Source organism: Stegostoma tigrinum, chromosome 5 (assembly GCF_030684315.1).
Source record: "Stegostoma tigrinum isolate sSteTig4 chromosome 5, sSteTig4.hap1, whole genome shotgun sequence".
Lineage (NCBI taxonomy): Eukaryota > Metazoa > Chordata > Chondrichthyes > Orectolobiformes > Stegostomatidae > Stegostoma > Stegostoma tigrinum.
Window position 1 is genome coordinate 34455139 of NC_081358.1, and position 12338 is coordinate 34467476.

The 12338-nt window shown below is 45.1% G+C and overlaps 1 protein-coding gene across 3 annotated transcripts in view; it reads right to left on the reverse strand.

Annotated features, from left to right (window-relative positions):
• LOC125451559 (clavesin-1-like) overlaps nt 1–12338 on the reverse strand; it is a 111886-nt gene that overhangs the window by 65133 nt on the left and 34415 nt on the right. For all 3 annotated transcript variants that reach the window (XM_059645899.1, XM_059645897.1, XM_059645898.1), the window contains exon 3: nt 5265–5439. In XM_059645899.1, coding sequence (XP_059501882.1) covers nt 5265–5439 — 175 coding nt within the window. The remainder of the gene's footprint in view (nt 1–5264; nt 5440–12338) is intronic.

A 12338-nucleotide genomic window follows, 5' to 3' on the forward strand; every position in this document is an offset into this window, starting at 1 on the left:
TCCCCAGGTGCAGCAAAGAGGGTTATTAATAATATTTTGCTTTTTCTCGGTCAAATTTTTTTTTCAACATCTCTTAGTGGCCATCACCGATTTCTCAAAACAAAATAATTACTCCTGCCCTTGTTTTTCTACCCTGCACAGTGGTTTTCTTTGAAAATTTATCTTTGATAAATGACAAAATATCTAAACAGATAAGTGGGGTAGATGCTGGTAAAATTTTTCCCTTGGGCAGTTCAGCCCCTTATTTCGTGGAAAAAAAACTGAAGTCTACAACCAGGGATACAATTTGAGAATAAGGCGGATTTCACATTTCAGGAAGGATGTGGAGGCTTTGGAGAGGGTGCAGCAGGGGTTTACTAGGATGCTGCCTGGTCTAGAGGGTATGAGCGATAAGGACAGGATACAAAAACTAGGGATGTTTTCTGTGGAGTGGCGGAAGGTGAGGGGAAACTTGAATGAAATCTATAAAATTATGAGATGTACGGGCAGAGTTGCTGGTCAGAACCTTTTTCCCAGAGTTGAAATGTCTAAAACTCAGGGAACATGCATTTAAGGTGAGATGGGGAAAGTTCAAAGGAGATGTGAGGGCCATGTTTCTTACACAGAGCATGGTAGGAGTCTAGAACATGCTGCCAGGGCTGGTGGTAGAGGCAAACGAGAGGGGCGCTTAAGGGATGTTTAGATAAGCACATGTATATAGAAGAATTGGAGGGATATGGACCAAGGGCAGGCAGAAGTGATTAGTTTAATTTGGCATCATGTTCAGCACAACATTGTGGGCCATGGGGCCCATTCCCGTGCTCTACTGTTCTATGTTCTACTTTGAACCAAGACGAGGAGAATTATTTTTACTCAGACTTGTGAATTTTTGGAATTCTCTCTTCCCTAGAAGCCTGTGGTAGCTCAGTCATTGAGTATGTTAGAGTCAAAACTAATATATTTCAGGATATCAGGAATGTAAAGGGAAATGGGCACGGTGCAAGAAAAGGGATTGGATAATCAATCATAATTGTACTGAATGGCAATGTAGACTCAATGGGCTGAATGGCCTACTGCTGCTCTTCTGTTTCTTTCACTCACCATTTCTACCAGCTGCTAAACATGCCCACCATTAAACAGAACTTCCTTTGTCTTTCCTCCTTCCCTTTGCTTCCTGTGGGACATTATTGATCATTTTTCAGTGCCCTGATTGATTCGTACTCCTAAATGTAAGAAATAGTTTGTTACTGATAGATGTTCTCCCACTCATCCCTGGCCTCAAGCCTTCTGTTTTGCAACCGTTCTTTTTATTAGTCCCACAATGGCCAATGCACCTCCAAACTTCCCTCTCTTTTTGCTCCTCACGGGTTAATTACATTACTTTCTTGTTCTTTTGAATAATGACACAATACGTGGTCTCCCATTTCAACACCATTTTTATGTATTCTGACATTGCAGATGTGTTTACTTCTTCCTTCCTGCTGCATCATCTGGCTTTTAAAGCTCAATGTTTGCATCGTTCAGTTCTTAGTACCTGTTTTGCTTCACTTTAGAACATAGAACATAGAACATTACAGCACAGTACAGGCCCTTCGGCCCTCGATGTTATGCTGACCTGTCATACCGATCTGAAGCCCATTCAACCTACACTATTCCATGTACGTCCATATGCTTATCCAATGACGACTTAAATGTACAATCGGAGGCAACTTAGTAACATCACCCAATGGATCAGCAGCAAGGCAACTTTCAAGATGAAAGAATAGTGAGGGGGAAAACAAAATCTTGGCACGTTTGAATTGTTTGAATTCTTGTAGGTGGTGAAATGCACCTGTCTGATGTATCAAGGTACAGAGAGCAACATTGATTTATTTCATTTTAGTTGTGTTTAGTATTGCAAGTAGCACCAGCTGCAACAATCATTAAGGCCACTTTGCTTGTCATTTCAAACTGTAAAGATCCTAAACTACACAGTTGCATAGCCTTCAAAGTTTAAACACAAAAGGAGTACTACACAACTGTGTAGTCGTCCACATTTAGCACTATTATGATTATATTGCTCAAAACCCTATAATCTGTCCACTGCTTTACACAGGGCATACTCATGTAAACTTACATTTCAAATAAAAGTGACCGCAAAGTTAAGTGCCCAATATAAGCAGCTAATAGATGTGCTTCAGATATCACAGCATTTGCAAATCGTTGACACCACTGCCCAAGAAGCATTTATGGTTAAAATCATGTTTATAAATTAACCACGATGCACAAGAGAAACCAACCATATTAAAAAGTGGAGATCGAGGGTTGACTAAGATCTTGATGGTAAAGGAGGAATGGGATGTTGTAATGGGTTTTAGGAAGAAATTCAGAGTACTGGCCATGAACAAGTCAACAAAAAGCAGTCAATCATGTAATAAAAGGGAAGGCAATAAATACATACGAAGCTGGTATAAGGAGATGGGAGGCAGTGGTAATATCACTGGACCAGCAATCCAAAACACCAGGCAGATGTTCTGGGGACATGACTCAAATCCCACCATAGCACACAAAATCCAAATTCAATAATATCTGGAATTGGAAGAGCTAACCTAAATGGGGACCACGTAACTACTGTAAAAATCTAATACAAATGTCCTTTAGAGGAGAACATTTGCTGACTTTATCTGATTTGGTCTATAAGGTCTCATAAGACCATACGACACAGGAGTGGAAGTAAGGCCATTCGGCCCATCAAGTCTACTCCGCCATTTAAATCATGGCTGATAAGCATTTCAACTCCACTTCCCTGCACTCTCCCCGTAGCCCTTGATTCCGTCTGAGATCAAGAATTTGTCATTCTCTGCCTTGAAGGTGGTTAGTCAGCAAGGTGGTTGACCCTTAACTGTCCTCTGGACAAGTGGGATGAGCAATAAGTGCTCAACCAGCGACACTCACCTCATATGAACGAATAAGAAAGGGAGAAAAATTGAGCTGCAGGAGAGAGAAAAATAGAAAGAAATGGAATTGAAGAATGAAGCTGCTAAGGTATTTACACATAAGGTGAGAAATCTAAACCCAAGGGTCTGGACAACTGGGTGCCAACCTAGTGATGACTTGACTGCCTCAGTTAGAGCTGTCCTTCGATATTGGATTTTATGCAAACCAAACTCTAAAATTTTAGCTGAACTGAAAATAAAGGTAAAAGATTGTAAGGCATCCAGGAGGACAACAAGACAATTATGTTTAGATAAGCATTTCAGCAACCAATGAGCTAAGGAAGTGGTTAATTTCCTTTCAGTAGCGCCCTCTGCTTTTACACTTCAATTAAAATGAAGGATTTGAATACTTATCATCTGCATTTCTCTACCTTAAATTTGCTTTACTTGTTTTCTCTCTTAGTATTTCTTCGGGGTGTACACCATTCCCTGAAAAGCCACTCTGAAACACATTGTCAGAATACTCTGGAGGAAACATTATGATTGATAAGTCCCCAGGGCCAGGCTAGATTTATTCTAGGCTGCTCTGGGAAGCGAGAAAGGAGGTTGTTAAGCCGCTGGTGAAGATCTTTGCTTCCTCACTCTCCACGGGAGTCATACTGGAAGATTGGAGGGAGGCAAATGTTGTTCCTCTTTTCAAGAAAGGGAATAGGGAAATCCCTGGAAATTACAGACCAGTCAGTCTTACGTCTGTGGTCAGCAAGGTTTTGGAAAGAATCCTGAGGGATAGGATTATGACTATTTGGAAAAGCATGGCGTGATTAAAGGGAGTCAGCATGGCTTTGTGAGGGGCAGGTCATGTCTTACAAATCCTATTGAGTTCTTTGAGGAAGTCACAAGACAGGTTGACGAGGGTCGAGCAGTGGAAGTGGTGTACATGGACTTCAGCAAGGCATTTGAGAAGGTTCCCCACAGCAGGCTCATTCATAAAGTCAGGAGGTATGGGATACAGGGTGATTTGGCTGTCTGGATTCAGAATTGGTTGGCTGACAGGAGGCAGGGAGTGGTTGTAGATGGTAAGTATTCTACCTGGAGGTCAGTGCTGAGTGGTGTCCCGCAGGGCTCTGTTCTTGGGCCTCTGCTCTTTGTAGTTTTTATAAACGACTTGGATGAGGAGGTTGAGGGGTGGGTTTGTATGTTTGCTGATGACACAAGGTTGGAGGTGCCATTGATAGTATCAAGGGCTATTGCAGGCTTCAGCGAGACATTGACAGAATGCAGAGCTGGGCTGAGAAATGGCAGATGGAGTTCAACCTGGGTAAATGCAAAGTGATGCATTTTGCAAGGTCGAACTTAAATGCTGAATATAGGATTAAAGGCAGGATTCTCGGCAGTGTGGAGGAGCAGTGGGATCTTGGTGTTCAAGTGCATAGCTCCCTCAAAGTTGCCACCGAGGTGGATAAGGTTGTTAAGAACGCATATGGTGTTTTGGCTTTCATTAACAGGGGGATCGAGTTTAAGAGCCGCGAGGTTATGCTGCAGCTGTACAAAACCCTGGTGAGACCACACTTGGAATATTGTGTCCAGTTCTGGTCACCGTATTATAGGAAAGATGTGGAGGCTTTGGAGAGGGTGCAAAGGAGGTTTACCAGGATGCTGCCTGGACTGGAGGGCTTGTCTTACGAGGAGAGGTTGACTGAGATCGGACTTTTCTCACTGGAGAGAAGGAGGAAGAGAGGTGACCTGATCGAGGTGTACAAGGTAATGAGGGGCATGGATAGAGTCGATAGCCAGAGACTTTTCCCCAGGGCAGGATTGACTGCCACGAGGGGTCATAGTTTTAAGGTGTTGGGAGGAAGGTATAGAGGAGACGTCAGAGGGAGGTTCTTCACCCAGAGAGTTGTGAGCACATGGAATAGTTTACCAGTGGTGGTCGTGGAAGCGGAGTCATTAGTGACATTTAAGCAGCTGCTGGACATGCACATGGACAGCAGTGAATTTAGGGGAATGTAGGTTAGGTTATTTTATTTTTGGATTAGGAATATTCCACGGCACAAGATCGTGGGCCGAAGGGCCTGTACTGTGCTGTACTTTTCTATGTTCTATGTTCTATGTTCTATGAAACTGTAAAGACATACAATGGCTTCACGTAACTCCACTTCAAATTCCTTTCCCTCTCTATTGGAAGGTGGTTAACTTCTGTTCAATGTCCCCTCTGCTGTGTGGAAGTCACTGTGCCTACATAACATTGTATGTTTGCAATGTAATGAATAGCTGTGCAATGCATTCCATTTCATCAGAAAATTTCACTCTAATCTAGAACAGAAAGAAAAATCCAAAATGTTTTAACTACTAAAAAGAATCTCTGACCTGTAAACCCTCTATGGCCAGTCTCAGTATGGTGGGGGTCAGTTTGGAGGCTTGTTTGAATGTGAAATTGCTCCAGTCTATAATTAGCATAAATCCATTTATCTGTAACTCTGGATCTTCAATAAGGATTTCCAAGGACAGAAGAATAGCTCGGAGAATATCCACAAAGGTATTCCTAAAAAAGAAAACATTACAAGATCAGAGAGATTTGAATTTTTAACCACAGTCTGTGGAGTTAGAAATAATCATTGATACCTTATTTTGAAACAAAATCATTGTACTGTGCTCCATTTGGGTTTCATTGTTAAAATGTTCCAAGTTAATTCAAAGTTCATTTACTTTTTGCATATGACTCAAAAGTAGTGCCTTCCAAACTACCCAGGAATTAAAATCTGAAACGGATGCAGGCAAATATTCTAATAAAACAAATTATCTCTTTTTTTCTTTGTAAAATAATCCTGAAATACGAGTAAACAGAATTTTGGATTCATGTGTTATTATTTCATGCTAAATGCACAGTATGGTGCACTGACCTCTACATTGCCGAGGCCAGACGCCAACTCTCCGACACGACCTCCTACTGCCCCCTCGATCATGACCCCACACCCGAGCACCAAACCATCATCTCCAACACCATTCATGACCTCATCACCTCAGGGGACCTCCCACCCACAGCCTCCAACCTCATTGTTCCCCAACCCCGTACGGCCCATTTCTATCTCCTTCTCAAAATCCACAAACCTGCCTGCCCTGGTCGACCCATCATCTCAGCCTGCTCCTGCTCCACCGAACTCATCTCCACCTATCTGGACTCCATTTTCTCCCCTTTGGTCCAGGAACTCCCCAGCTACGTCCGTGACACCACCCATGCCCTCCACCTCCTCCAGGACTTCCAATTCCCTGGCCCCCGACACCTCATTTTCACCATGGACGTCTAGTCCCTATACACCTGCATTCCGCATGCAGATGGCCTCAAGGCCCTCCGCTTCTTCCTGTCCCGCAGGCCCAACCAGTCCCCCTCCACCAACACCCTCATTCGCCTAGCCGAATTCGTCCTCACCCTCAACAACTTCTCTTTCGATTCCTCCCACTTCCTACAGACTAAGGGGGTGGCCATGGGCACCCGCATGGGCCCCAGCTATGCCTGCTTCTTTGTAGGTTACGTGGAACAGTCCCTCTTCCGCACCTACACAGGCCCCAAACCCCACCTCTTCCTCCGTTACATTGATGACTGTATCGGCGCCGCCTCTTGCTCCCCAGAGGAGCTCAAACAGTTCATCCACTTCACCAACACCTTCCACCCCAACCTTCAGTTCACCTGGGCCATCTCCAGCACATCCCTCACCTTCCTGGATCTCACAGTCTCCATCTCAGGCAACCAGCTTGTAACTGATGTCCATTTCAAGCCCACTGACTCCTACAGCTACCTAGAATACACCTCCTCCCACCCCACCCTCCTGCAAAAATTCCATCCCCTATTCCCAATTCCTCCGCCTCCGCCGCATCTGCTCCCACGATGAGGCATTCCACTCCCGCACATCCCAGATGTCCGAGTTCTTCAAGGGCCGCAACTTTCCCCCCACAGTGGTCGAGAACGCCCTTGACCACGTCTCCCGCATTTCCTGCAACACATCCCTCACACCCCGCCCCCGCCACAACCGCCCAAAGAGGATCCCCCTCGTTCTCACACACCACTCCACCGACCTCCGGATACAATGCATCATCCTCCGACACTTCCGCCATCTACAATCCGACCCCACCACCCAAGACATTTTTCCATCCCCACCCCTGTCTGCTTTCTGGAGAGACCACTGTCTCCGTGACTCCCTTGTTCGCTCCACACTGCCCTCCAACCCCACCACACCCGGCACCTTCCCCTGCAACCGCAGGAAATGCTACACTTGTCCCCACACCTCCTCCCTCACCCCTATCCCAGGCCCCAAGATGACTTTCCACATTAAGCAGAGGTTCACCTGCACATCTGCCAATGTGGTATACTGTATCCACTGTACCCGGTGTGGCTTCCTCTACATTGGGGAAACCAAGCGGAGGCTTGGGGACCGCTTTGCAGAACACCTCCGCTCGGTTCGCAATAAACAACTGCACCTCCCAGTCGCAAACCATTTCCACTCCACCTCCCATTCTTTAGATGACATGTCCATCGTGGGCCTCCTGCAGTGCCACAATGATGCCACCCGAAGGTTGCAGGAACAGCAACTCATACTCCGCTTGGGAACCCTGCAGCCCAATGGTATCAATGTGGACTTCACCAGCTTCAAAATCTCCCCTTCCCCCACCGCATCCCAAAACCAGCCCAGTTTGTCCCCTCCCCCCACTGCACCACACAACCAGCCCAGCTCTTCCCCTCCACCCATTGCATCCCAAAACCAGTCCAACCTGTCTCTGCCTCCCTAACCTGTTCTTCCTCTCACCCATCCCTTCCTCCCACCCCAAGCTGCACCTCCATCTCCTACCTACTAACCTCACCCACCTCCTTGACCTGTCCGTCTCCCTGGACTGACCTATCCCCTCCCTACCTCCCCACCTATACTCTCCTCTCCAACTATCTTCTTTTCTCTCCATCTTCGGTCCGCCTCCCCCTCTCTCCCTATTTATTCCAGAACCCTCACCCCATCCCCCTCTCTGATGAAGGGTCTAGGCCCGAAACATCAGCTTTTGTGCTCCTGAGATGCTGCTGGGCCTGCTGTGTTCATCCAGCCTCACATTTTGTTATCTTGGATTCTCCAGCATCTGCAGTTCCCATTATCACCACATATCCAAAATGTCACTGTTTTGACACTTTGTGTTAATATAAAGCAGTTTCAGAAAATTTAAAATTGTAGATCACCTACAGTGCAGAGAGGCCATTCAGCCCATTACATCTGCACTGATCTTCCAAAAAACATCCCACCCAGACTCAGCCCCACAACCTATAATTCCACATTTCTCATGGTCCAATTCACTTAACCTGCATATGTACAGAGTGTGGGAGGAAACCCACACAGACAAGGGGGAGAGAATGGGCAAACTTCACACAGTCATCCAAAGCTAGAATCAAACCCAGGTCCTTGGCACTACAAGGCAGCAGTGCTAACCACTGAGCCAGCATGCACTTACCATGCATGTGCTGTTCATTTTGGCTACACAGATGAGAAAAGCTCATCAAGAAGATAGTGCTCCACCACTTCAACAATATACTTCTAGCCAGAAAACTGACAAAGATAACTTTTAAAGCTTTTTTTTTGTCTTTTGGAGTTAACAATAAACATAAGCTGTCTTCAGTGTGGTGACCATAAAAATGATGTCACACTGGCATTTAAAACTCTTGATATAAATCTCATCCATTCTCAGAATGGTACCTTTACTCGAACAGTGCCTGTGTTTTTCATGTCAGCAGCTGATCCTTTCATCAAACGTGTAGTCACACGGTCACTGTAAGTCACTCCTGCCTGAATTCAGTGTATTTAGAATTTAATGGCCAAGTGTGATACACTTACAGAGCTTGGTTCTGGTGCTAATTCACTCTGCAGCCAAGTAACATTCATATAGTTCTGCCAGGTTAGAATTGATTCCTTAACTGGTAAAAAGTAGGATTAACATGTAAACGCTGCAAGAGGCATAATTCCACCTTTGGGAAGAAAGCAGAGTTAACTCTTTATCGGAACACCAGACTCGAAACATTAGCTGCATCTCTACCATCTATTGTTCTTCCTTTTATTTAATGGCAGATATTATTCAATTTCATATTCTATGCTTAATAGCTTACTGTAGAAATATTGCAGATAAATCAGTTATACATGTGAGCCACAATCCTGTACGTCCTACCTTAAACTAAGGAGAGATCACACACTCGAGTGTACCTCACACAAAATCCATTCACTTACAGAGATCCATACTGCAAATTGTCCAAACTTTATCATTAAAGGGTGCAGGGTAGTGGTCAAAAAGTCTGGATTCCTGAGACTGCAGTAAGCACAGAGCTGGAGGGGATCAAGTGAACACTGATCCCTGTATCTCTCACTCTTAATTTGAGCTCTGTGGCAGCTGAGAGACTACAGAAAGATGACCATGGCCAAGGACAGGCTGAGGAAGAAAGCCTCTCCAAGCAAGCGGGCAGAGTAGACCAAAGGAATTGGTGCAATAATGGGAGGATCCAGGAGCCTCAGCAATGTAGGCAATGTGAACATTCAGGTCCCATTGCCCACACTCTGATCTCCCCAACATTCTCCCAGGCTGCACTCCTCAGCTCAATCCAGCTTGCAGCTCCACACAACGTTCTTGCCCCAGGCATCTCTTTCCATCACTGTGTGAACATTCAACGCTCTGTTTATTGCTCTTGTGCACCAAGCTTCATAGTCGCATGCCCTTACACCACATCTAACACACATGCAGATAACAGTGCCCAACTCAGCCTGAAGCATAGACCCAGGCGTATGTGAGACAATGGTCAGGGGTTGTTCGGGGGTGTGTGCCCTTCCAGTGCCAGACTGAGCCCATTGGGTCATTCTGCGAATGCCCTGTTCCAGGAGGCTACACACATCATCAACGATCAAGTGTAAAAGTCTGAACCTCCTGAGGCACCGATGCTCAGCCACTTCCAGCAAGCTGGCCAGCTGTCTGTTAGGGATCTCCTCGTCATGTGGAGTTACACGGGGCTAAGGGGAAGGCAGCTGGTGCTACCGAGATGGTCCTTTTCGGAGGGTACAAGACAAGGCTGCGTAAAACATGATGGCGAAGACTGACACCATGTTTGCAATTTGCTGTCATTCAGTGAAAGCACACTTGCACTGTAATGATTACAGAAATACAGTAAGCACCAGCCTCTCACCTAGGCAAAGTTGGAGCTTTCAATTTCACTAGTCACAGGCTTCCCTTTCATTGAAGAAAACACTCAATGGTATATTTGCCTGGTTAATCCTTGCGACTTGCTAACACCTTGGGAAATGGGCATAATAGCTATTAAAGTCTGATTGCTTGATTAAAACAATGGGTAATGCCTATTTAAGTCAATTATTTAAATGACAGCTCAGTGCATGCACCAAAATCCAGCTTCCTTTGCCTGTTAAAATCCCCCTATGTTGTCTGTAAAATAACCATGATCTTTCACTTCATGATGTGTTGATGTATTTGCTGCTATAATTATTTTAATTTGTTGTCCCTTCCATTCCCTGAGCCACTTTTCAACACATCAGGCTTTTCCAGGCCATAGACTAAGTAATGGAGTTGTCCTGTTGCCTGTTGCCGGAAGACACATTGTCACTTTTCTCATGGTGGAACATCACATTTAGCAGCCAGGCAGTGAACAAGCATACAGCAAGTGTGACAAAGTCCTGTATTTATTGGTAAATGAATGAAAGTGACAGCCTCAATCAGTACCCACAGAGGGATAATGTAAACAGCCCAAAGGGAAATGACATCACAATTAGAATGACAAATAATCTATAACATTCTGTCGGCTAAGGTTTCCTTTGAGCTGTTTGGAGTAGCACTGACAATGCTGTGTAGAGATTAATTTTCTCTGGTAATGAACTGCCCATTTTGTTGGATAAAATCTTTGTGTGTAAATTTAACGCGGTTGATGGTTTGAAATAAATGTACTGATAACTATTACAAGGATTACAGAAGTATTTCATGCGAATACGATTACGAAGCGTAAATGGCAAGGAAAAGGCATTTGCAACCAGCTTCAGCCAATAGTGCTGAGTGAACAATCCAGGTTCCCACAGCCACTGCGGGGGATTGGATTTGATTTGATATGATTTATTGTTGTCACATGTACCTAAGTACAGTGAAAAGTTTTGTTTTGCATGCAGTACAGGCAGATCATGGCAAACAAGGACATACAGATCATAGGGTGCTTAGCCAGAGCGAGGTATACAAGCTATTAGAGAGGTCCATTCAGCAGTCTAATAACAACAGGGAAGAAGCTCTTCTTGAACCAACATCACAGCTGCTAGTTTTCAGCACATGTGATATCAAGGAGTGGTGAAGGTACTGGATACGACAAAGGCTGTGGGCCCTGAGGACATCTCCAATTGATTACTGAGGACTTCTGCTGCAGAATTAGCTATGCCCCATTTCAGTACAGCTACAACATAATGTGGTGTATATCCTGTCCACAAGGCAAACCCAACGCAGCAATTATCGTCCCCTCAGTCTGCTCGCAACCATCAGCAATCGGATGAAGGGTGGCATCAACAGGCTACTCAATAACATCAACTCCAGACCTCAGTAATAACCTTCGTCCAAACATGGACAGAACAGCTGCATTCAACTGGTGAGGTGGGAGCTACTACCTTTGACATCAAAGCAGCGTGTGATTGTGTAAGGCATGAAGCAGCTCCAGCTAAACTGGGGTCAAGGGTAAATCACAGGGAAACTGCTGCATTGTTTGGGCTCAGAAAAGAAGCAAAAAGGAAGAGAGTTCTGATTTCCTGAAGACCAGCTTCAGCAGCAGCTGGTCCTTAGCATAACATCTTACTCCAACCATGTTGCTGCTGCATCAAACAATTTCCCTTCTATATCAGGTTAGAAGTGGGGATGTACGCTGATGCCATTACCATTCAGCATTGTTCATAAGTTGATAGATACTGAAGAAATTTGTGCCACATGCTGCAAGACTTGGACATCATCCAGGCTTAGGCTAATGAATGGCAAGTAACACTCCCACTACACAATTGTCAGGCAATGTCTGCCAATAAGGTAGAAACTAACCATCTCCCCTTGACAATTTTCTGACCAGGGGGCTCAGAAGATATATGGGAACACCACCCCCATGCAAGTTCCCCTCCAAGCCACTCACCATCCTGACTTGGAAATGTATTGCCATTCCTTCACTGTCACTGAGTCAAAGTCCAGCTCACCTCCACCTTCTCAAGGGCAACTAGGAATGGGCAATAAACACTGGCCAGCCAGTAAAACCCACATCCCATTAGCAACATCTCCTACGGGTCGAACACAGGCAGAAGGGACTAGTTCAGTTTGGGAAACCTGATTAGTATGATGAGTTGGGCTGAAGAGCCTGTTGCCATGCTGTTTGACTCTATGATTGTAAGAGTTCTGTTGGGTATCTAA